This window comes from Pocillopora damicornis, chromosome 1 (assembly GCF_964200805.1).
Source record: "Pocillopora damicornis chromosome 1, jaPocDami1.2, whole genome shotgun sequence".
Taxonomy (NCBI): domain Eukaryota; kingdom Metazoa; phylum Cnidaria; class Anthozoa; order Scleractinia; family Pocilloporidae; genus Pocillopora; species Pocillopora damicornis.
The window spans coordinates 30748816-30773317 of record NC_142670.1 but is presented as its reverse complement, the minus strand read 5'-3'; the positions used below and the strand labels follow the sequence as shown (position 1 = coordinate 30773317).

Here is a 24502-nt window from a genome sequence, read left to right as displayed (position 1 = left end):
GAAAAAAGCTCTTCAAAATACGAGGAGTTGCTTATTGGCACCAGTACAAAACCCTCACAATAACCAAACTTTCATTAATTACGTAAAACTAAACAACACATAGAAGTAATCAATTGTGAAATTTTAATTGAAATGGTCATCAAATTTTTGTGTTCGCCCTATAAAATCTGAAACTCTAACTATATTATATCAACGTGTGTATGAATTCCGTGATGCAATAATAAACGGGTGTGATAAAATTAACGTAAATAGATTTCAGCGTACATTTCCTCAAACTCACCCGAAGAGCGAGTATTGTGTTTAAATTGCGCGAGCAACATGAAATGTGCGCCTTACGTTCTCGGCGCCATTCATACAAAGATTCCGTTCTACTCAGAATTTCATTCAATACATATTGCTCTCTGCAGTTTAAACAATAAAAATTTGAAGGGAATAGAAACCCAACAAAAAAATATTGCTAAAAAAATTATTATGAACTTTGGAAAACTCAACAAAACATTTTAACTTGAGGAAATGAATTATTTCCCATAATAGAAACGTTTCTGTTCTTTTTGATATAGGTATAGCGCGTATTAAACCTTAAAAATCAATCAAATAAACATCTCTCCTCCGAGATACAACAAAAGAGCACAGTTACAATTTAAATAAGGTGGTCTCTTGGTCACTTGCAATAAATAAATGACAACATTTTCACATTCTATCAAGAAAAAACGTGTTCAGAAAAGTTAAGGGCTGTTTACGGCAAACGGCAAAAATTAAACTCAGTTTACGCCCGCTTTTCCGTTTGTGGGCTAAGACGAAAACAGTTGCATTTTGTTCAGCTTAAGATTATATTTTTGCGGTGTTAATTAAGAATATTGAAACAATGAGTAAACTGATCAGATTTCAGTTTTGCCATTTTCGTAAAAACACGCTTCAACTTCCGTCAAATTTAACTCCCAAGCAGTCACTCTTTATCTCCTGTTGGGAAAAACTCAAGAAATACTGTCCTACTTACATACCCTCTTACCATCTTGGCCCCAATAATTTTTTACAGCATTCACTTTGAAAAAACTCATGAATTCAAGATGATTTGTGGAGATTTGAATTTGCTGAACACGCTGCCTTAAAGATCGAAATTTCTTTTAAAATTTTCATCGCCAGGATTTGCTGAAGTACACGACCAGAAAATAATTCTGATGTCTAAATTAGAACCAAAAATTGTTGAATGAGTAATTTAAAATCCTCTAAAGTTTAGGTGAAAAAGTCAAAACACACTTCAGCTGCTGCTTCAAGAGAGAGAGTGAAAAAAAAAAGAAAAAAAAACCGGGCGGTGTTGACGGTTCATAAACAAATTTATGAAAATACAATAAAAAAGCACTGAGGCCATGATGCGACGCTAAAGATAGAATTTAAGTAATCTTTTAACGCGCCTTAACATTGGAAATACTTTTCTTTGTAAATGCTTCGCAATTGACACTAAATAAAAGGCGCCAAGTTAAAATCACAATAACTCTTTCACGTCTCAACATTTGAATTAATTTACTCTATAAATTTCTCAGCCTAAAAATATTTTATTTGATCATATCGCCCGTTTTCCACAATCTGTCGAAATTGAGTGCCATTTCACGTACTACATCGCGCGCGTTCTGCGCTAAGACATATCGCGCTCTTTCGTGAAACGTGATACTAAGTCGATCCAAAACCACGAATCAAACCATTTCCATCTCTCTCGTCACTTCATCCAGATCAATATCGTCTAGACACAGACTCATGCGCTTCCAAAAATTCTGTATTTCCAGCAATTCATGGGCGGAAGTTTGGAGTGGATCCCTGTTTGATGTGTGGCCCCTTCTCCCATAACTTGCGTGACTTTTCGTTCGCGATGGCATCGTATTTTTCCCGTTCGTTCTACGATTTCCAGATCGTAGTTTCTTAGTTTTGTGTGAATTACTTACCGATCGTTGAACGAAAGATCCCTCGCGAGAAGTCCTCGAGAGATCGCTTTCTTGATCAGTGCTCGTACTCGCGCGCGGAATACTCGAATCGGGTGACTCTCTCTTCTTTACTCGTTGCGCGCTCGCAGGTCTTGTACCTTTCTTGTACATCTGTGATGGTGAAGAAAGATTTTGCGATCGCAGATTCGTAGCCGAAGAATAAAGGTGATGAACGCGTTGAAGATTCTGTCCAGCTGTTTCTCGTGGTAAAGTACACAGAGGCGTTTCATTTGTTGCGTGCGTAAAATGTTGTGTTCTTTCAATTGGTAGTGTACCATTGCGTGGCGACGTTACATCTGTCGCGTTCAAAGGTGTACTCTTTTCACTAGCACCCTGTCGCGAATGATTCTGATCAGATGTTCCATCATGCAAGGTAATTAATGATCCATTACCCATATGATTTCCATTCAAAGATCGCTGTATTTTTGAGACTTTTTTTCGTCTTGAATAAAAATCTTCTCCATGGTGAAAAGTATCACCATTGGACTCTGATGCTGGTATGGGATCTCTTCCATTAAGAACTTCTTCCAACTCCTCTTTACTAGTACCAAAGACTGTGTCTCTTCTTTGGCCATCTTTAAACTCTACGCTTTTAACAATACCGTTCTTTACCTTCGGGATAAAAGGCGGAGAAAGATGATCAGAAAATTCTTCGAGCATATTCTCGTTTGATCGCTGCAGTGTCAAAGCACTCAATCTATTCTTCTGGGCCTCAACGACTTGGGAAGGAACCTCCGTTTCGCTCAAAATACGACTGATTCTATTTCTGTTCACGTTGTTGGCGGAACTTGGTGATCCGATTAGGAAAAAGCTTTGCCTCCCACAACAAACTGCATCCAAAATCGCAGCTTTAAGCTTGCGGTTTAACATCACGTAGATAAGCACATTGTAAATCACGCACGACTTAGCAACCACAACTGTAATGTGTGACAGGAGAGGGTCAATGTAGCTACCAGAAGCTTTGATCAACGAGACGACAACATAAGGTACCCACACGATCATGGAGAAAAATATAACTACTATGATCATTTTCGCAGTCTGTATGTGTGTTCTCTTTAAGACGGGATACCGCTTCTTGACAGAATTCGGCGTTCCAAGTGATCTTCCTATTGTACGCTGCGTACTTCGGCGTACAGCGACAAAAATGCGCGCGTAGCAATAGATCATCACTGAAAGAGGCACGAGGAAAAGAAAAAAAGGTGCAATAACTGAATAAACAATAGATGAGGTTCTTTGATCGCCAAAGTTAATGTAACAGCCACTGAAAAAAACTTTTTCCTCCACAAACGAATTCCATCCAACACATGGAGGAAATGTAAACAAAAAAGTATAAAGGTAGATTATGAGTACAATTGCAATCGCCTTTCGTCTCGTAATTACTTGAACAGCCCGGGTCTGGCTCGGCCGGGTGATAAAAAAGAATCGATCCACAGAAATCGCCGCTAGCGTTGAAACGGTACAGCAGATGAAGAAGTAGTGGAAAAACCCGTACACAACACAACCGGCGCGACCAAACAACCATCTTCCATACAACGTGGACGCGATTGAAAAAGTATTGTCTAAGATGGAAAGCATCACATCGCAGAATGCCAGGTTCAGAATAAACAAATTAGCGGCTGTTCTGAGCTTTGGGTATTTCCAAAATACAAAAATCACCAGACAGTTTGCAATAATCCCACAAACTCCTACGGCACACAGATAAATAACGGATGCGAGTCTCGCAGTCCCATACTCGTCCTCGAACGAAGAACCGTTGACAAACAATTCCTTATTACTAGAGCTCATATTGTGTTTGCCGGCGAATTGTTGGTTCCTTCGTCGTAAAACTACCTTGATACGTCCTCATTTAGGTCACCTCTCCAGAAAGTCAATTTCCACGTAGTTAAGACATTTATGACTCAATCTTTTCACTTCATTTAACGCACGGAAACCTCAAGTCATGGAAATTAGATCGAACGTTCCGGCCAGTATCCCGTGGGTTCTAATGGATTCTAATGTTGACCAATCGCATTGAAGTGTTTAAACAGTTCTTTGACGCTATTACCATAAGATACAATTGTTGATTAATAGAGCCTTTGTAAACCTCGCACTTTTGTTCGCAAGTTTGTTGTTTACTCGCGATTTACCTGACCGAATATATTTCCTTCGACCACTGCAAAATAGCTCCTAGAAAGACTGGTTGCTCTGAAGATGTCAGATATTCCGTCCAAATTCGATTAGCAGATTACGAGAGGCTCTTAATAACAATTTCAATAAAATTGTTCAACTCTAAACGAATGGTTCCAGACTAATATCTCTTGGGCATATATTATGCAAATAGCTGTCATCAAAAACATTTTATAGCAGTATCATTGTTCCAATGACGTAACTAAAACCGAAATGGATATGACATTCTTACGCCCATTCGCCGCCTGAGTTTATATTTGGCTTGAGAAAATTGAAAATGTATGTACACACTCAAGAGCTGGTTGAAAATTCAAGAGCGTAGAACAGGTAGAAGCGTTTTCCATCGTCTGTAGGGTTGGTATTTTGTCAGTGAGCTAAATGACCAATAATTTTAGACACAAAATGTCGCCGAGTAGGTTTCATAAAACGGCCCAGATTGTAAATTCTATTATTTGCGGAAGATCAGCATATGATTATAACGGTATTAGAAGGTCAAATGTTAGAGGATAAATATAGTGTTTACATACCGACAGCGACGTGAGATTCAAGTATATCAATAACGTGTTTTGCATTTGAACGCATGTATAGATAACATAAGCCTCTTAGTGTTTTTTTTTTGTTACTGTTTTTTGTTCAATTTTTGGTTTTGTTTTTGTTTTATTCTTCTTTCTGGTGACATCAAATCAGTCTGATTGTGCGTACAAACAATTTCTGTACAAAAATCAAGTCAGGCACTACTCTACAGACAACAATTAGTTTTATTTTCGTTCATGAACTTCAGAAAAATACTGTTTTATTTTAATTTCCTGATACTGTTTTCTTCCTCTCTAACAATTTTTTTAAATATTAATCACAGATGTTGGCTCAGTCACGGATTTTTACAGCGTTAAAATCAATTTTAGACGGAACTGAAACATTCAATCTCTCGATTAGAACTAGACGATCAAAGAAGAATGTCTCAGCGTGTAATAAATACAGATCAAGGCACCAATGCTTGCCTGCAAATTTCGTTTCATAACCCGAACGTGGGTGGAATTTATATTGCACAAACCTATTTTTTCTAATTATGTATACTTCAGGTGTCAAAATGACACTTGAATTTTTTATTAACTGTGTATTGTTTTGTCTTTTTCTTTTCAAAATAGGTCAGAACTGGAGGTAAGGAAAGGAAGACATGCCAGGTTCTGTCTGGTGGAATCGACAGTTCCTCCACTTCGTGGAAATGTTATGTCTCAGCTACTATTATTACCGAGAGCAAACAAACAGGAGAAAACAGACAAAAAAGACACCCCAAATTAGAATTAGCCTCTTGTTTTCGCAGACTGACTGACTGTCTGTGGGGTCGCGACTAAGAAGCTGCAATGTCGATCGACCTCTTTTCATCCCTGGCCGGGCTGCGATTCTCTGACAATGTTAGACTTAAGCCGGTTACCGGTGTTCTCCCACCGCCTGTAAGACCTCTTATCGCCATCTGTTAATTTAGCCTAAAAGCAAGCTATTAGGGTTCTCCTTATTGCCCCTTTTCCGGAGACAGCCGCTTTTACACCATCGGCAGCCACTTACGTGAAACCTCTGAAGGTAGGGTACGGGTATCCGCGCTTCTTCAACTCAGCTCGACACCGCCGTTTGATCTTCCCGCTATTTCTGTCTGCCGCCTCGTTCACTACCGTTTCAGAAATAAATGTCACAGCATGTTCTGATGCAAAAAAATTCCCGTTTCACTTCAGATAAAGCCAAACATGCAAAGATTTTAAGAGGAGTTTCTTCCCTAGTCAATTCAATTCAATTGAAATTGCGTGCGCGATTATCGCCTTTTGCGTGCGAGACTTTTTAAAGGTGTGCGTCAATTACACGAACGGGCTGTTGCTCTCGTCAATTGAATTGCTCTGAACAGACGGCATTTGTTTTATCTTTCAGCTTCAGTCGAGAGATCAGGCGTTTGCGTGCCACAAACTCTTGTTGTCGTTTGACTTTCTGGTTTGGACTCATTTTCCCTTGAGTGACTGAAAATTCGCGCGTTATCACGTTCCGCACTCGATACCCGTTCCAGGGATTGGCGCCACATCAAATGAATGTTTTTCTCATTACCTAATATCACTGAGAGCAGAAGTTGTTAATTTTTTTCTGCTGTTTTTTGACCACGAACGAGAGATAAGACATGTATTGAAAATCAGTGTTGTTTTTTAATTACCTAATCTGCGTTCTCAACTCTTAAGAAGCTTATGTTCTAAAGTCTGATTCCAAAAAATCTTATTGTTTCTCTTCTACCATTCTATTCTATGAAGAATACCTCTAAAGGCTTTAATTAGTAGAGTCTAAGTCGATTAAGTTGATACTGTAACTAGCTCCCAGAGTAGGACCTAGATGAGTGATTAAAAAAGGGAAAGTGAAAAAAAATTTCAAGTTCTCAGATTATTGACTTTGAAGCTTAACCAATGAGATTTCCGGATTTCCCATAAGTCTATTTGCGTTTCATTTACATATATCATGGAAAATTGGTTTTATCCCAGATTGATTGTTTTAGCCTCTGATGCAATCCTCAATCCTTGAGAGTGTTATTTCAATCATGGTTAATGTCATTATTTTGACACTTGGTGAAGGTATGACTTACAGTGATTTATGAAGAGTTTACATAAGGTGAAGTGGTCTAATAAAATATAAGCTTGTTACAAGTGCTCAGTCTGTGAGGGCAAGCTAGACTGTTCAAGTGTTTCTTCTTTGCGGGTGGGTGAAAAAGCTGGCAGACAACAAATTGTGGTTGTAATTAAATATAGGGAGAAGTTTCTAGAAACTGCGGCACTGTGTCAGTGGAAGAGTATAACAAGATAATTGATCATTATCAACTCAGGTGATAATTTAAATTGGCCACCATAATAACTTCTGCCACTTTTCATGCACCGCTCGCTCCTATTGACTAAGGGCACGGCACAGGCTGGAGACTAACAAAATTTGGGTAAGAGTGAGGAGGGAAAAGAATGCCACCTCATCCCTGGGAATTTGCCCTTCAAAAAGGTGAAATTCCCCAGGAACTGAAAGGCCATGGAAAGGAGAACATTTTTTCCACATGCTCTTTACCTTGTCTCTACAAACCAAAATCCTGGCACAGACTGAGGGAGCCCACACACAAAACCCAGCCAAATCCAAGAGCATTCCAAGTTGTAAAGTTACATAAAAACTGTCATGTATTCTTGGCAATGGGAGAGAGGTTACTTGTAACCTATGATCATCCCCTTTGGTACACCCCCTCCCTCTGGGTGTGACTAAGCATTGTGAAGCAGAGACAGCACAGCAAGTTTTTGAGTGGGGGGGCTATTTTTGGCTCCCTTATTTTTGTTAAATTATATTTTGTTCAATTTTTTTTTATTTTTTCATAAAAGTGGGGGGACTAAAGCCCCCCCCCCCCAGCCCCTCCCTCTGCGTAGTCCCTGTGAAGTTCTGCTTGGAATCTCACAACTGAGGAACACATTTGTAGGAGGGTCTGATTTATTTCCTTTTGTGTTTATACAAAACATAAAAATCATATTAAGTTTAAAAGGCTTTTTTTGTAGCCATAAGCACTTGGTATAGTTGGTCAGGTGATTACCAAGATTCTCCAGATCTGATTGGTTCATTACAGCTGCATATCTCTACATAATCACCATGTGAAAGGTGATTGTAACAACAGTCCTGCAAATAATTTCTGGTCAAACACTTATTTAACACCTTGGTAACATACATCAACAAAGACACTAAACACTATCTATTGTAACTTCATTCAGCATTTCTTCTTTCATAGGCAGTTTACATAATAACCTTAATCATTCTTTGTACCAGTTTGTGTCTTTGTTATAAGCTTTGTGACAAGTTGGAAGCAAAGAAATAAATAAAAGTTACGATTTTTTTCTGACAATCACTTGAACAAGGCCTCAGGCTTGGTAAATAATGACAATTGCTTTTACTTTCAAACTTATATTTGGAGACATTGCTTTTATATACGTATATATGCTATTAGGCAAAGTAATGTCTACAACAGATAGGGAAGTCTGCATAGTCAATGCATGTAAATAATTCCTTGCTATGAAAAGCAGCTGAAAAATTAACAGTGAAATAAAATATTGTTAATATTTCACAACAAACACGCTAAAAACATTCTCTAAAATTGTCTAAAAACGTCATACGCTTATAACATATATATATTCCAAGGATGAGTTTTCTTTAATTCCCCGTCAACATAGAGTCAGCCATCCAAAAGTTCCCACAAGGCGTTAACAATATCGTATTTGGTTTTTTCACTTTTACTGAAACAGAATGGTTTGACATCGTTTAAGTTCGCGATAAATCCTTTAACTTGGTCATCGTCGCATTCATAATCCCATCTTATATGGCTCACGTTTGTATACAGGCTGAAATTGTACTTCGTTTGCGGAAGAACTTCCACTTGATCGGTTTTCACTTCTGCGGCCTTCTCTGTCCATTTCTTCATTTCTGCCTCTTTTTCAGTAATATTCTTCTCGAAGACTTTGACATCGGCCTCCAGTTTTTCGATGTGCTTTACAGTGGTATCTTTTTCAACTTGCAGCTTCTCTATTGCCGGCAGTTTTTCATCGACTCTCAAAGCTTTTTCCTCCTCCTCTTTCTTCGCTAATATTTTACTTAGGGCCCGCAAGGTCGTCTTGACACCTTCCTGCTGTAGCGATCGCTCTTCATCAATGTCGTTATAGATCTTCGCAACTTTTACCAGAGCTTCTTCGTCTTCTGCGCTAGCAAGAACTGTAATAACTTCATTGGGAGTATCCACAGCTTCTTTGAAGGACATCGTAGTTAAAACCTCAAAGGACGAGATCAAGAATTCGTTTCCCAAACTGTAAACAAAACTGCAATTTTGAAAAATGGCGCCTGAGTTCAAAATTGGTTTCCAATCCTTACCGTGCCTGAGTGGTACTCAGACCTCTTTCATTATTCAATATGGCAGACGTTCTCGCTGCTGTTTATGACAGTGCAAAACTTTTACGAAATAGTGGATACTACAGCGATGCATTGAAAGAATTGAATAAGCTAATTGACCTTTCCAAGAAATGTAAGGAACAATCCGAATCACTAAATCAATTGTTATCTCGTGCATGGAACGATAGAGGACATTTAAAGTATTTGAAAGTTGACTTCGATGCTGCAATTTATGATTACACTCAAGCTATAGAACTCGATAAGAACTTTGCAGTACCTTACTACAACAGAGGGCAGATTCATTACAGAATGGGTACGTACAAGTCATTTCACACCTCTCTGAAATCACAGAATGCTTTGAATTATTTTGTTTTCTATGTATTTTTAAATCCACTAAAAATATGAACACATAAAAAAGAAAAAAACTTTATTTCCAAGTTACTTTCCAAGTATTTCCTTTGCAATCCTTTAATATGTTTGACTTGGTTATTCTTTGTTCTCATTTCTTTGAAATGACAGGACGTTATGAGGAGGCAGTGAAAGACCTCAGACAAGCCTTGCGAATTGACCCAAATTTTGAAGATGCAAGGCAAAACCTAGAACAAGCCATTCAAGATTGGAATCTTAATCCAAAATAAACTACTATCTGTGCATAGATTTGCTCTAATGAAGGGCTTAAGCATCAGCTTTAAAATTCGTTATGGTAGCCAATTCACATCATCAACTCAGTTGATAATACTTAAATACCCTGTTATTCTCTCCAACCAACATAGCACCACAGTTTCTTTAGAAAATTACCCCCTTTATTCATACAATCTATGGAGACATTATAGATAGATGTGTTGTTCACTGTCATATATAAAAAATGTAATTCAAGTTATAATTCAAAGTCTCCTTGACAAACACAATCTTTTTTTTTTTATTTGTAGATAGAAACAAATTAAATAATCTTAGTTCAAAAGAATCAGGTAATTGAAAGAAGACTACTATTTATGAGTTGAAAGGACAGACAGTAATTTTCGGTCTAAATGGAAAAATTGTACATTTCATGACACATTATTTTTGTTAACCCTTTAACTCCCAGAAGTGAAAAACATGAAACCTCTCCCTATAATATCCATACATTATTCAGCAAACAGGTAATGAGAATGTTCAAAGTTATCAGGTAGAAGCTGCCATCTTGATCGAGCACCAAGTTCTCATAACTAATTTACAAGGAAATGTGTAGCAGCTAGAGGGGAGAATTAGCAATCAGATCTCGGGAGTTACAGGTTTAAAGCTAGATTGATAATTTAGACTGCTTTGGCAGTCTCTTTTCTTATCATATCTTTCTTAATCTGTTCCTCGCGTTTACAGAATGGCTCACTTTCTGAGCTGACTTTCAAGTTTTCGTGTTAAGAAATGCAAAAGCTATTGAAGGACAAGGAAATATTACATCTCAAGAATGCGACTTTCAGTCCCCTAGCACCCACCCCTTCCATGCCCGTATTCACTCTAAAGACTCCTGTAGCGGTTACCAAGCCTCATTTTAAGGCTTGGGGTAGAAGACACAACTACACTCTAAAGAATGGTAAATGTCACTAAAGGCGTCCTAGTCGAATGGTAAGTTTTCTTCCTGGTTATTGGGTACAAAGAAACAAAAGAAAGGTTGTTTCTTTTTTTTAATTAATTTTTCCCGGGACAGAAATAGAAAGATCTAAAGATCACAACTCTGATCCGTACGGATGCATGTAAGCCGATTCATTGAAGAGATTGGAACATTTGAAGTTCTTGTCAAATCTTACTTTTCTTTCATATTCATAGCGATCCTGCAGTGAAGCAGTTTCTACTTCACCTCGATGAGAAAGTAGTTCTGGGAAAGAAGTTTGTGATCGAGGATCTCGATGAGACACACATATTCGTCTCTGCGGAAATTGTTCCTGTTCTCCAAGAAAAAGTGTGGGAAATAATGGATAACAACTCCTTCAATATTTCACAAAGCAGTTAAAAACAAAAAGATGGATCCAAGAGTACAGTATGAGATTTGTTTGTTTCAATGTTAACATCACTGAGTTGATCTGTGCCAAGTACGAACCACATGCTGCTGAGGAAATTACTAAGTTGGGGGTGCATGTCGGACAGTGATGGTTAATCTCTGGTAACTGATGAACAGATAAATATTGGGAAATTACGCGTGGTTATTTACTGTACTTGGCACTTGGACTTTGGATAATATCATGGAAAACAGCAGCGCTGTTGTAGCATTTCTGGCCATTGGTCAATCTCTGTCCTCTATCTCCTTCACCTATCTTCCTTATGCCAGTTGGTGCATCTGCTGCCAGCCAGCTCTGTCACGTACTGCACTGCACCTCTCGCACCAAAAGCTCCATTTAGGTTTTCTCTCTCCTTCTCTGCAGTTCTCCTGTACAATTTCTTGGATCTTCCCCATCTCCAGTGTCTTTCAGTATAACATCAATGGACAATGGACAGATCGACAAAGTAGAAAGAAGGCAGAGTCCTATAGACAAATAGTAAAACAGATGAAGAGCTGAATTGATTGTTTTGCAATTATATAGTTTGCTAGACAATAAGTTCCTTATTTATTGACCTTATTGCAACAATTTTTATTGAAATTTTCTTTGGATGGAAAAACTCATTGAATGAAAATTCCTCTCCTGGCTCATAACACAGTGAAAATAGATGGAGGGCATCTTCACTCAACAAATTTACTCATCTTTGGTGTAAACACTTGGTTAATTGAGATTCCCTTTACTGGTTAGCTGTCCATAAAACTATAAGCACTTATCCAGAATTATTTGGCATTTATAGCCACTTATGATCCATCAAATATTTTTGCTCCTGTGTGATCAGTTTAAACACAGCATGTGACCAAATACCCCCCAGGAAAAACTGTGGGATATACAAGAATATCAGCCAAGCAATATTCCCCAATTTTTAAACCTCATGATCACTATGATAAGTCTTCCTTTCCAATTTAATTCAAGATTAGAGAGGGTTTTGTGGTTATCACAGAAGAAGGGAAATCAGTTTTTGTTCATTGAGTTATACTAGAGAACCCTCCAAAGAAAACACCCCACACTGCATACAGTAAGCTGTTCACAAACATTTTTCCACATGTGTTGCAAACTAGTTGAAGGATAATAAACACAAAAGCCTCTATTTTGCCCAAAAACATGTATGAATAATTCGTCCTTGGACATTATCTGTCTCTTGAAGCTCACAGTTTTTCTTAAGCTTCACTCTTGGAAAACTGTTTGCATCTTGGAACCAATAATGTAGGCGGACAAGTGTCCTTAAATAAATTCTCCTTGTCAGCACTTAAGGAAATGGATAGTAAACAGTATGGAGAATGTGCATACTGATGTTAGCGTGTAAAAGGTCATTTAACCCTTTCCATTAGGTTGAATGTGACTGTGAAAATTCTCTCATAATGTATTTCACACAAAGTACATTGCAGTTATTAAAATTCAATTTGTGATCCAAGGTATTTTTTCAGTCACGAAATGTAATGAACTGCTCAAACAAATACAAATTTGAGTGCCCACGTGTTTGCAGACTTTCTCAATTATTTCTTCAGAAATTCTCTTAAAATCAAAGTGAACAGTTATGTAGTTTCCAGACCCTACGTTCTATTGCGTAATACAATTGACGCATGCGTGAGAGAGTTCGCACGAGGTTGCGTAGTTATTTTCGCATGGTCTCTACCCTTGCGTTTCCTTCTGTAGATTTTTATTTTAAGTATGAACTACGGAGACAAAGGAGGTGGCCCTTCTGGGTATGATCCGAGCACAGGATATTCTGGTAAGAAAATGAATCAGTTTTTCCATGATTTAACTGAATCCAGGACAATCGACCAAGCTTGGATGCGCCCCCGAGCACGCTTGTCAAATCCAAATTTCCCTTTTAACTTTCTGTTGTAAACTTGATGTTGTTTAGATGTTGATGTGGATTTTCCGAAACTAGGCGATCTAGACTGTGGATGTTTGTTTCCTTCAACCTGTAGTCGTTTTCGAGTGTGGCAATGTGGAGTTGGTTACCTCTTACCGGGTGTATTTCTGCAGTAATATTTATTAACCGGCGAACGATATGGGTTGAAAATAGCCCTGATTACTTTCTTAATTTCTGCATTTTAATCAAGCGAGTTGAGTTAAATTTGGTTTTCATAAATTGGCATGACTGTAAAACGTCCTCTATGCAAGATAAAATCATCAGGTTAGCAATTTCCTTTCTAAAATTCAAACAGTGTGTTACGTCACAGAGACGAAAAATATCGCGAAATTGGCAAGCACGAGCAAATAGTTTCCCCGATCGACGATAAATATCTTCAGCTTACCGTAGTATTCTATAGGAAATATTTATTTCGGGTCTTACTGGATCCTCTACGGGATCATACACTGAACATCTGAGTAGTATCTGAGCAGAACTCGTAAACTGTCGGTGAAATGACTTCAAAAAGTGGTGCATCAGACATGAAATATCTGGAAAAGCTGTCGTGATTTTGGTTAAATTGCTTGGCTGGTTGATAAATGATTCCTTTCAGACAGTATTATAGAATATTTTTATCATGTGACATGCATGTGATGGGTCACAAGGGACAAGTGTTGATTTTTTTTGCCTCTGTCCATCCTTTGGGTGGCAAACGGTATCTTGAAGAATTCTGGATTTGGTGATCTTTTTATTCAATCTCATGAACTTGTCAGCCTTGGTAGTGAGCATGAAAGTGGAGTTTTGTGTGCATTTTATTTTGGTCTGGCATTTCTTTCACAGCTTTCTACCTTGTGGGAACTGTTTGTACAGCCCTGGTATGAAAGCTGTCATTTGAAAATATTACAATTTAGATGCTGAAATATAGTAAAAGAGGTACAAAGAAGAGAATTACAGCTCTCATACAACATTTTCTGTAATAAATAGTTCCATACAATAATACTGGTTATTAAGTTTTGGTCTCAAACTTTCAGACAAGGCACTCTGCCTCTCAGTAGTCTCAGATTTTACTATTTACCACTCCTCGTGTCTTGGTTTCTGTTTAGAATTTCCCCTCACATATATTTCCAGGTTTTTGTTTTCAATACATGAATGCTTTTCCTGTTACTTTTTTTTTTTAGTGAACAGAGGAGCAGGATTGTCACCATATTTGAATATTGATCCAACATATCTAAATCAGGTAAAGGGTGTTCTTTCATGATAAGTTGAATCCTATCTTTTTTAATTCATTCTTACCTGAGATTTATTAGATGACATCACCATTATCAGTAACAAAATTTTGCTTTTTTATCATATAAAACAAATAGATTCCATGATGTCATGGGTTTGTACAGAAGCCATAAAAATATTGTAAAAACATCAGTGACACACTCGACTGCACCTTGTGTGTCACTTTTTTGTTCTTACCACATTTTGACATCATCTATGATCTTTTACTGAACAGACATGCATCAACACATCTGAGTTGAGACACCAGCATGGCATCAACGATATTGTATTTCCTGATTGCCACCCACTTTCAAACACATTGTAAACCCTTAATGAGCTAAAATACTCTACAGTGGTGTAACTCTTATACTGAAGCTTTTCATGTCAATTTATTATCAGGGGGGTGCAGAGTTTGTCTTTCCTTCAGACAGTAAAAAGAAGAGAAGTTTGGGCGAACAAATGTTTACTGGGGTTGGAACATCATACATGTGTGGTATGTTTGTTAAGACTTTCACACTACATTTTCCTGCAAATGCTTGCAATAAGCAGCAGGAGAAGTTGCGATGAACACTTTTGAGTATTACCAGTACCCTCAGAGCAAACTTAGACGATACATACATGTACCAAATTCTACTTCATTTTTTTTTTATTCAATTTTATTTTAAATTTTCATTTTTTACTAAGTTCAACAGTTTTTCACTTTGATTTTGTTTCAACACAGCAAGTGTAACAAGTTAACAACTGGAGCTGTGTGTAGTTAACCCTTAAACTCTTTAACCCTAAGAGTGACCAGCATCTAATTTCTCTTCACAATATCTACCCTGAATCACATGTGGAAGTCATGAGAATAAAGGAAATGATCACCAACTAAAGAAGCTTTTGATTGTTGAACAAATTCTCTTTGTCAGTAAATGTATTAGAGACCAGTGTGAAGAATATGCATACTGATGTTGGGGTCATGCTCCAATAGAACACCGTTGCTACAGGTTACTTTGTTTTGGTCTTTGGGCACCTTAAATATCTGTGTTGTTGTGACTGATAGTAAGAGCTTGGTACTCCTGGTTTTTAAGGCAAACAGTCACAGCACTCAGTTACTTTTTGTAGTGTAGTAGAAAAAAAGGTTATTTTGTTTTTTCTCCCTCTTGTTAGGGTTGGCTGTTGGTGGAACATGGGGTCTGTATGAAGGTCTGCGGAATCCAGATGGAAAAACTATGAAGCTTAGAATAAACAGGTCTGCCTTTGATTAAGTTTTAATTAAGTTTTCTTCCTTCCCAAGTGACAAACCTGTACACATACTTTCAAGAGTCTCAAAAAAAAAAAGTAACAATTTATTTGTCATCAGTAAATTTTCACCTTTGTGGAAAGTAACCTACAATTGTACTTGTTTAACTGTACTTCACTCTCTTATTGGTCGTGAAAACTTCCACTTTCTCAACCAAAGATATGCAAAATGTTAACCAATCTTGACTTGAATAAAGGTGGGGAGTTTCATAAGAAACTGTGGTGCTGTGTCAGTGGAGGGTATTATAAGATAAGTTATCAACTGAGTTGGTGACATAAATGAGCCACTGTAAAGAATTTCTAAAGCTGATGTTTTGTGCGTTAGCCCTTGGTCAGACTTGGTCACTTTTTCCTGAAGCAAACTGCTACAGACAGTTTGCTTTGTTTAACTCAGCCTCTCATTTTCAGTCACTTGGATTGGCCAATTTGTTTGCTTCCATTAAATTTGTTTCTGATTCTCATCTTTAACTTATGAATTATATTGTCTAGTGTGTTAAATGGTTGCACAAGGAGAGGTCCATCATTTGGAAACAGTTTAGGAGTTATAGGTAAGGCAAATACACATGTAACTACTAAGAGTAATTGTAATTGTAAAATAAATCCATCCCCAGGGCTCTAAGCTCATTTCTTTTCAAATAAGCCATTTGGTGACTTAATGGTCATAAAATAACAATTAGACATAAACATTTTAAGGATCAAGACTCAACCCTTAGACCCGTAAGAGTGACAAGCATCTAATTTCTCCTTACAGTGTCACCCTAAATCACTCGATAAGTTAATGAGAATAATGAAAATGATCACCAACCAAAGAGACTCTTCATTGTTAAACAAATTCTCCTTGTCAGCACCTTAGGGAAATGTACAGAGAACAGTATGGAGAATATGCATACTGATGTTTGAGTGTGAAGGGTTAAGCTATCAAGTTCCAGCAATAACCTTTTGTTTTTCTTGTTCACAGCTGTCATGTACTGCAGTTTAGAGGCATTAATTAGCAAGGTACGAGGAGGAGAGGAAGACGAGTTCAATTCCATTGGTGCTGCTACTCTTGCAGGAATGATTTTTAAATCGACAGCTGGTTTACGGCCCATCGCTATCGCAGGTGCTGTGGGAGGAAGCCTGGCGGCAGGTTATCATTTTGGACAAAAGCTACTGACTAGCAGAGGACACACTATCTCGACACCTAACTGGGCATAGCCCTGTTGTCGATCTATGCTTTTCTTCTCTGTTGCTGTGCTTTGAACCTTGTGCAAATATCAGGAAGTGAGCTGAAAGTAGCATTTAATTGTTGCACCAAAGAAATACCAAGGAGAGAAGACTTTATTATTATTATTATTTATAATAATTTTGCGTGCTATGCAATTTTGAGGGTATCTGTTCCAAAGACGTTAAGGTCAGCATTCAACAACAAAAACATTACAACCAGAACATTAACAAGCCAGAATATATCCTGGAAACTTGTGGAGACATACAATACCATGGATGTTGCTTATGAACTCAATGTGCAGCTATGCAACACATATATGACCAAGCTGACGACGAGAATGTTGTACAGAGGGAGGACTACACTGGGTTTTAATTGCCACATTGCATAAGTAAATAGTGCAACAAATAAATATCTTTCCAGTTAAAAGAAAAAAAGTTGACTTGCCGGTCATTAGTGTGTTCAATCTGTTTTCCATATTGCATGTTTCCTTTTTGAGGTGGTAACCAGTAAAATTTTTAGCCTATGTAGTACCTCCTATTACTGTGTAAAATTGCTTGGAATTCTTGAAAATGCAGCAGATAAAAGGATTGCCCCATCAGTTTGAAAATACCAACAACAATTAAAAATACTTCACAATACTATACACCAAAACTTCCAATAAGTTGTTTATTATCCAACTACTTTTTTACTGTCATTTGTTTCAGCACATTTCTCACAAGGCAGGAAGAGCAAATTGGGTAGAAAAAGCATAGCATACACAGAAAACTGGTTAAATAGGTTTTATTACAGTACAAAATAACCAACTGCACAATATTGCAGGATATTTTCACTCTTTTCATGGGTTGTTTTTTTCTACTCTACCTTGTGCAGTTGGGTAATAACACTATTTAATGTTTCATATATTCCTGAACACAATGACCTGGCTAGGTTTTGAAACCAGACCTTTTGACCAGAATACTAGGGCACAAACTATTGAGACACTGCATCTCCCACTACTGCCTTCTGTGAAGCTAGGTTTATCTATTTCAAAATTATTGAGAAACACCTTGACCCTTCAAATCCCATGAGTGACCAAGACAGAATTTTCCCTCACAATATTAGTACATTATCAAGCAGACTATTGAAGAACATAATTAAAAAAATATCAAGTAGGTAATTATTAGTTGATCCAACACAAAATTCTCAGAACTAAAATCATGAGAATTGCATGGCAAACAGTAAGAAGAATCACTAATGAGATCTTGGGAAAGAAAGGGTTAAACAGTAACTGCAAAATTCATATTCTTTACATTGATTATTCATTCGATTCTGGAATAACTACAAGTGACTTTGAGGTTATTATTTTACATGATGTGTGATATTGTTATGCCTGGAAAGTCAATCACAAATTCACAACAGGAAAATTAACCCAGTATAACTGATCAATAACAAACACATTTTAAAACGTTTCTCTGTGCAAGAGATTTGCATTATGGCAAACAATTGGCATTTCTGCTGTTACATGGAATAAAATTGAGTACTTGTCACTGTGATGTATAACCTTTATAGTGGAGGCTTAAAGGTTTGGTGGAAGTGTGGGAGGAGAGGGTGAGGAGATAGGAAATCCTGCATTTCTTGCTTGAAGTCCAACATTTGCTCTATAGTCATAAGGGTCTGCAGGTCCAGGAATAACATGTCTGGGTGCAAATCCTGGTGGTAACCCTGTAGGGATAAGTTGAGAAATAGATGGCCTTGGTGTACCAAATTGAGGAAGGGGCACATTTCCCATAAGGCCAGGATATGTATCGGGAGAAGGTCCCATGGGCTGTGGCATAAATGGGCCTCTTTGAGATGGACCTCTTGGAGGTAGCCCTGTATAGAGTCCTGTATGTCCCATTATCAATTGTTGAGGACCTTGAGGTGGGTGGTGCATGTAGGGATTCCCTGCGAAAAGGGAAGGTCTTAGCCCCACATGAGGAGGTTCCTTGAGTGGTAATGTGCCTCTTGCAGGGGGAAAGGGTCTCCTTGGGCTAGTAGCAAAATTCCCTCCATCTTGGCTCTGGTTGGCAGGTTTTCCTCTTCCACGGTTCTGCCAAGTTCTTTTCCTGCCACCTGCAAGTTAAAAGGCCATAACATGAACTTACATAGAAGGGTATTTCATGTTACCAATGGCCTCATTTTACATTCACTCCTTCAGTGCGTCTCTCTAACCTGATCCATTTTCCTAAAAACATACTGGCTTGGTAAACTCATTTATACTTCTAGTCATATTGAGCATTATCCGCTTGATGATAAAAAAGAGATACAAATTGACTAAAAACTGTTTTACCGATAAAAGAAGGCCAATATACAACCTGGCAGCTCTATATTTCATTCTCTAGTAAGTGAATAAATAAAATACCATATTTAAAAATTAAAATTACAAAAATTCTCAAAGTCTACCTCGATTGGATCCCTGGTGAGTATTTCTTTCACTCTCTGTGTTACTTGCCTTATCAACATCTGCAGCTGGACCTTCCTTAGCCATTCTGTAAGTTAAAAGGGAAAAAAAGGACTAATTCTTTATTTATAAATTAATGTATTTAGTGCATTTTGTGAAGAAATCTATTCACTGTATTTTCCTCAGGTAAACACAACTCCTTTCAAGTTTTACCTTTCTTTCTTTTTGCTGGTCTTAGCTTTAGCTTCTTCCTCGTCATCAGAAAATTCCACAGCCTGTAAAACAAGTCAATGAATTAAATAACTTTTTTATTTAAGCAGTAAATTTGGTTGGTAATTTACAAGAGTTTCAATATATTTTTCCATCTAGCAGCAGTTGGTGTAATAAGTAGCTGTGCCATGAGGCAAAACCTGAACATGGAAGCCAGCTCACAGGCTAAACAGACAGACTGCTGGTAACCCACTTCTATAGAAACCTTTCAATTTATCAAACTTATGACGACTCAAGTTTTCTTTGTTTGGGCAAAATAGCAATCCTTTTTAAACTGCTGGTGCTGTCATCCTTGTAACAATCCTTTTGTTTTGTAAATAGAATAAGAAAGATTGTAAGTTTTGTAAGTTTTGAGCTTGGTAAAAAATAGAGAAAGATGTTTTTCATCTTGTTGTGGGACAAAGAAAAAATTCTGAGTCTCCATGAGGAATTGTAACCTCACACCTTTAGATTCCATGCTTTGATGCTTTACCTCTGAATCACAGAGACTCTATAGTGTGCAAGGCTCATTACAAAGTTCATCCATGACATGCATCCTGCATGCTGTTAGGATCAGCAATGTCAATAGCGTCATGTTTTGTAAATAGAATAAAAAAAGATGGTTAGTTTTGTTGTCATTGCTAAATCACCTCTACTGGGGGTTCTTCATCATGTTCCCATGAGGCATCAGATCCCTTCAGCCTAAAAGTAAATTGGGAGAAAAATGTATAACTAAATTTATTGAGTGTTGAGTAAGCTACATCTTTGAGGCTTACTGATTTTCCAAAAAAATATCAAATAAGAACTCCATACATTTAAGCTGAAATTTAATATTTTCTCTACCAAGATACAATTTGTAATTCTCTTTTCTGACTTCCATATAATTCCTTGGGAAATATCATTCCACCATGAACCTCATTCCCCACAAAGTCTTCTTTTCAGCAAACTCTGCCAACTCCAAAACTTAACCCCTTAACTCCCAGAAGTGATCGATGTATAACTTCTCCCTATAATATCCATACATTATCCAGGAAACAGGTATTGAGAATATTCAAACTCATCAGGTAGAAGTTGTTCCCTTGATCTAACACCAAATTCTTGTGAGTAATTTACAAGGAAATGTGCTACTAGAGGAGAATTAAAAATCAGATCTAACTCTGCTTGTGCAGAGGTAATGCTTACTTTTTAAGCTGTGCCACAAAGACAAAGTTGGAATACTCCATCATGTCAGGAGCATAGAACACTTTGTCCCCTACATGAATATTTCTTTTGTCAATGTCTGCCTCATTGTTAAATCTGACTGAATAAAATGGAGTCTGCACTGGTCCAAAGGTCTCAAAAACCTGCAGAGAAAAATGCTTATTCATTTATAAATTCTTGATCAAGCCTTGCCATGGCTTGGTAAAATATTTAATCACTTTTTATGAATAAGTCAGAATACAGTTTCACTTCAGATCATTCACAACAGTAATGTTACTAACAATTTGGTATAGACAGAAATTTTACAGTGCCATCAATGAATTGATCGATCACATTAAAGCACTCAAACAATGATTCCAATTGAATTCAATTATGCCAACTAGAAACTAAGTAAAAACAAAACTACAATCAGCATCAAAATTGGTCAACTCATCATGCTTGAAGAGTTCTATTTATGTGTAGAATAATTGAATAATCATTGACAAGACCCCTTCCCCCCCTCCCCCATTAAATGTGGCCTGTATATTGCTAAGGTTCATGGAATCAAAAACAATTTTTTTTTTGGGGGGGGGGGAGGGGGCAAAAAGGTGAACTTAACAAGGGGAAAACAGATAACATTGAAAGGTTAAAAAGGTCAATGTGTCAACAATTTTGTTGCCAATTGTAGCAATTAAGAGTAGGATATCATAATTTCTGGGCTGATTTCCAGCATTTAATCTGTTAATAATTGTGACTGTTGCTGCAGGTATTAAGGAGGTGCAGGTTATGTAACAATTTTAACTATTCCACTACTGGTTACAACTCTTTAACAGTAACCACCAGTTTGAAACAATCACTTGTTAGGATACACTTCCAACAAGACTTCATCTTCACTATACATACCACACCAAGACAGGATCTGTTCTCCAAGAAAAGAGCACTGTCTGAATCCAAAGCTGGAGTTTGTGGTAAGGCTTTTACTACCACTAAAAGAATAAAAGAGCTGCAGTGAAGGTCAAAAATTATGAAGAAGAACTGGAATGCCTTGTAGAGAATTAAACATCATCAGTCTCTTTGCCTATAATGTCTACAATACAATTGTTGTGATGTTGGTTTGGAGAATTTGGTAATGCATCTACTTGTGATCCCCTAATTTATATTTTTCTTTATTCTCATCACTTACCTGCTTGACATTGTATTATTATTGTAAAGAGAAATTCACTCTTGATCACTCATGGGAATTAAAGGGTTAAGTTACTAAGACTTTCTAGGTACAGGCCTTAGGTTACTGGTAATGTACTTTGCTTCTCTATTTTGTTTGACAGATTGGTAGAGAGGATGTCATGAGTTTCCTGAGCCACTCACAGTATGAAGTAAAAAAAAAAAAAAAGCAATGTTATACCAGATTTCTCAAGTCAGTCAATACAGAATGTTTCTAGTTAACCCTTTACATCCAAAGATCAGTATGTATATTCTCCATTCTGTTCTCTATACATTTCCTAATGTGCTGACAAGAGGAATTTGTTTCATGATCAAGAAGAAGAAAAAAGCTTACCTAATGACTCAACCACACTGAACACCACTCCAAGTTCTACAAGCTGAACATTTTCATCAACAGTAATATCCACATCTGGAACTACAGGAAGGTCCTGAAAATATATTTATTTTTAACTGTACTCAATTTAATGGTCACATTACTGTTAACATCTATGACCAGGATAGCAATTCTCCTTTTTAGCTGTTACAAACTTCCTTTGACTTAGTTTGGAGAATAGGGTCTGGGATCAATGTTATACTCTCCAGCTGATAAGCTCATCTATTCTTATCACTGTTTTACTGGATGACGTTTTGACATTATGAGAAGAAATTTCATGTTGATAAAGAATGGCATTTGCATAAAACATGTAATATTGTACAAGAAATCTTTCTGAATTTATTTTCTCCTCGTCTTTTTAATTTTCTTTTTTCCTGGCAGGAAAAACTTAATTTCCGACATTAAAAGAGTTGAGCCAGGAGCCCAGTCCTCAAAAAACAAAAAATTAAGCACAGGTACCTTCACTGACAGTTCACTTCTTGTTTTCAGTGGCCCTACATAGGTACGATCCTCCTCTTTTTCAATCTCTTTTCTGATGTCTTCTAGATCATCACTTGAAATTTATTTAGAAAAACCATTATCAACCAATTAATGCATAGATCCCATGTTGCCAATTGTGTCTGTTCAGTGATAAATCACAGATGTAGCAAAAATGTGGTAAGAACAAAAACATAGCACACAAGGCACAGCTGAGTGGGTCATTAATGTTCTTTCCATATTTTGACATCTCCTGTGATCTGTTACAGCACAGACCCACAGCAACATTGAATCAATTTGTTACAATTTGTCCAATGTTTTAAATGATAAAAAAGTTGAACGCTTTTGATGACAACATCATTTAGGCATCTGCCGCCTAATAGATCATATGGAAGAACCAATCAAAATGCTTTTCTAATTAAGGTTGGTATATACCTAAATCTAAAAAGATAACTATTCAATACAAGACATCATCAAAACAATTAAGTGAATGCATGTGGTTGTAACACCTCAAAAAAGAAACTATTTCAATCACTTACTCAGAGCTGGATTCAGAGCTTTCACTTGATGAGCTTTCGTCATCTGAGGAACTATCACTAGATGAAGAGTGAACTGCAGTTGGATCCTGTGCATGTTCTTTTGTCTGCACAGTACTCCCAGCCTCACAGATAATCTCAAGTTCTTTGTCAATACTACTCATAGTGTAAACCTGATGACAAGTATTTCCATCATGGTTTGTTGCAAAGTGACCATGTTGCTCTAAGTCTACAATTCTGCATTGATTTCTTTGGGACTCTTCAGGAGTATCTACGTCTCTCATGTCATCTGGCTCTGCAACTGTTTGCTCACCACTCTCTGTTGCTACAGATGGAACATCATTACTCATTAAAAAGCTCTGTCCAGCATCCTGTTCCTCAACAGATGTGTGTCTCCTGTCAATAGACTCATCTACTGTGCATTCATTATCCTTAGGTTTTATTTTAAGGACGTGTTCACACCTTTTAGGTTGTGGTAATGCATGGTCGTCTTTTTTAGGATATAAGGGAATATCATCATCACCACTTGGTGCAATGACATAGTCCTTGTTAGACAGAACCTTCAAAACTAACTGACTATCACTTTCCTTTAAACCAAGAGCGCATCCATCACTTCCAGGTTCTGAGAGCATAAAAGCATCACTTTTAGGCCCTACGGTAAGTTTACTTTGAGGCGCAGTCCCAGGCGAACTAACCCTATTTAAGCCGTTGTTTTGTTCTTCCAAAGCTGTATTCTCCTCTCTAACAGAACCTAGATTAACACCAACATTCACAAAGTCATTCGTGTCCTTTTTGTTGCCAATGCTATCTTCAACCATACTGCTTTCTGCAATGAGGCGAGTGTCTGCAGAAGTCTCGTCCTCTGAGCTGGAATACGCTTCTGCAATTACTGCGAGACAGTTCTTTCCATCAATGCTGACTGTTCTCGTTTCTTCCTCGTTTGAGACTTTGTCGCCTTCGAACTCACACATTTTCTCGGTTTCGTGCTGCATTGTAGTTCGAATGCTTAGGCCTTTTCTGTTTTAATTACAGGTAGGTGACACGTTTTCTAATGATAAAATTTCCTCTAAACCTCTGAATTTAACTCTTAGAAGTTGTATACCTTGTTCCTTACTTTTGAGGCATAGGCGAGAGAAGATACTTTGCTGGTGTAACTGAAAAACAAATGACACATTTAGCTACAAAAGGTCTGTAAAATTTTCACTGATCGCGTGGAAAGGCGACAAGAAAACCACGTCGAAAATTGGCAAAATAGAGACTTCACTCGACATGTTTACACACACACGTGCTTCGAATGTACATCAT

General features: G+C 37.4%; 6 protein-coding genes across 6 annotated transcripts; 3 read left to right on the top strand and 3 right to left on the bottom strand.

Annotated features, from left to right (window-relative positions):
• Nucleotides 1-102: 102 nt before the first annotated feature.
• On the bottom strand, nucleotides 103-4265 carry LOC113677998 (uncharacterized). Its single transcript, XM_027194868.2, has one exon. The coding sequence runs from the start codon at nucleotides 3759-3761 to the stop codon at nucleotides 1692-1694; it is 2070 nt and encodes a 689-aa protein (XP_027050669.2). The 5' UTR covers nucleotides 3762-4265; the 3' UTR covers nucleotides 103-1691.
• Nucleotides 4266-7610: 3345 nt separating this feature from the next.
• Nucleotides 7611-9019, bottom strand: LOC113677953 (uncharacterized). Its single transcript, XM_027194814.2, has one exon. The coding sequence runs from the start codon at nucleotides 8935-8937 to the stop codon at nucleotides 8359-8361; it is 579 nt and encodes a 192-aa protein (XP_027050615.2). The 5' UTR covers nucleotides 8938-9019; the 3' UTR covers nucleotides 7611-8358.
• A 63-nt stretch (nucleotides 9020-9082) lies between these two features.
• LOC113677983 (uncharacterized) lies at nucleotides 9083-10062 on the top strand. Its single transcript, XM_027194849.2, has 2 exons — nucleotides 9083-9378; nucleotides 9585-10062. Exons 1-2 carry the CDS (start codon nucleotides 9087-9089, stop codon nucleotides 9701-9703), a joined length of 411 nt encoding a protein of 136 aa, XP_027050650.2. The 5' UTR covers nucleotides 9083-9086; the 3' UTR covers nucleotides 9704-10062.
• Nucleotides 10063-10543: 481 nt separating this feature from the next.
• LOC149053266 (general transcription factor IIH subunit 5-like) lies at nucleotides 10544-11696 on the top strand. Its single transcript, XM_089188073.1, has 3 exons — nucleotides 10544-10667; nucleotides 10869-11079; nucleotides 11462-11696. Exons 1-2 carry the CDS (start codon nucleotides 10633-10635, stop codon nucleotides 11050-11052), a joined length of 219 nt encoding a protein of 72 aa, XP_089044199.1. The 5' UTR covers nucleotides 10544-10632; the 3' UTR covers nucleotides 11053-11079; nucleotides 11462-11696.
• A 992-nt stretch (nucleotides 11697-12688) lies between these two features.
• LOC113677966 (mitochondrial import inner membrane translocase subunit Tim23) lies at nucleotides 12689-18269 on the top strand. The gene is made up of 6 exons (XM_027194830.2): nucleotides 12689-12866; nucleotides 14171-14229; nucleotides 14658-14751; nucleotides 15408-15489; nucleotides 16029-16087; nucleotides 16498-18269. The coding sequence occupies exons 1-6, from the start codon at nucleotides 12806-12808 to the stop codon at nucleotides 16731-16733; spliced, it is 591 nt and encodes a 196-aa protein (XP_027050631.2). The 5' UTR covers nucleotides 12689-12805; the 3' UTR covers nucleotides 16734-18269.
• Nucleotides 17396-24501, bottom strand: LOC113677965 (uncharacterized). The gene is made up of 9 exons (XM_027194829.2): nucleotides 23201-24501; nucleotides 22644-22737; nucleotides 22146-22239; nucleotides 21494-21576; nucleotides 20594-20754; nucleotides 20062-20113; nucleotides 19376-19437; nucleotides 19165-19250; nucleotides 17396-18834 (listed from the first exon to the last, which is right to left on the bottom strand). The coding sequence occupies exons 1-9, from the start codon at nucleotides 24187-24189 to the stop codon at nucleotides 18299-18301; spliced, it is 2157 nt and encodes a 718-aa protein (XP_027050630.2). The 5' UTR covers nucleotides 24190-24501; the 3' UTR covers nucleotides 17396-18298.
• Nucleotide 24502: the final 1 nt, after the last annotated feature.

Excerpts from the sequence above, each read along its gene's own strand:
- LOC113677966 (XM_027194830.2), top strand. The coding sequence starts at position 12,806 with ATGAACTACGGAGACAAAGGAGGTGGCCCTTCTGGGTATGATCCGAGC. Across the intron at positions 14,752-15,407 it reads TGGAACATCATACATGTGTG|GGTTGGCTGTTGGTGGAACA; the intron begins GTATGTTTGTTA and ends CCCTCTTGTTAG. Across the intron at positions 15,490-16,028 it reads ATGAAGCTTAGAATAAACAG|TGTGTTAAATGGTTGCACAA; the intron begins GTCTGCCTTTGA and ends TATATTGTCTAG.
- LOC113677965 (XM_027194829.2), bottom strand. The coding sequence starts at position 24,189 with ATGCAGCACGAAACCGAGAAAATGTGTGAGTTCGAAGGCGACAAAGTC. Across the intron at positions 21,577-22,145 it reads CAGTGTGGTTGAGTCATTAG|TGGTAGTAAAAGCCTTACCA; the intron begins GTAAGCTTTTTT and ends TTATTCTTTTAG. Across the intron at positions 20,114-20,593 it reads TTTGTGGCACAGCTTAAAAA|GCTGAAGGGATCTGATGCCT; the intron begins GTAAGCATTACC and ends ATTTACTTTTAG.
- LOC113677953 (XM_027194814.2), bottom strand. The coding sequence starts at position 8,937 with ATGTCCTTCAAAGAAGCTGTGGATACTCCCAATGAAGTTATTACAGTT.
- LOC113677983 (XM_027194849.2), top strand. The coding sequence starts at position 9,087 with ATGGCAGACGTTCTCGCTGCTGTTTATGACAGTGCAAAACTTTTACGA. Across the intron at positions 9,379-9,584 it reads GCAGATTCATTACAGAATGG|GACGTTATGAGGAGGCAGTG; the intron begins GTACGTACAAGT and ends TTGAAATGACAG.
- LOC113677998 (XM_027194868.2), bottom strand. The coding sequence starts at position 3,761 with ATGAGCTCTAGTAATAAGGAATTGTTTGTCAACGGTTCTTCGTTCGAG.
- LOC149053266 (XM_089188073.1), top strand. The coding sequence starts at position 10,633 with ATGGTAAATGTCACTAAAGGCGTCCTAGTCGAATG. Across the intron at positions 10,668-10,868 it reads AAAGGCGTCCTAGTCGAATG|CGATCCTGCAGTGAAGCAGT; the intron begins GTAAGTTTTCTT and ends TCATATTCATAG.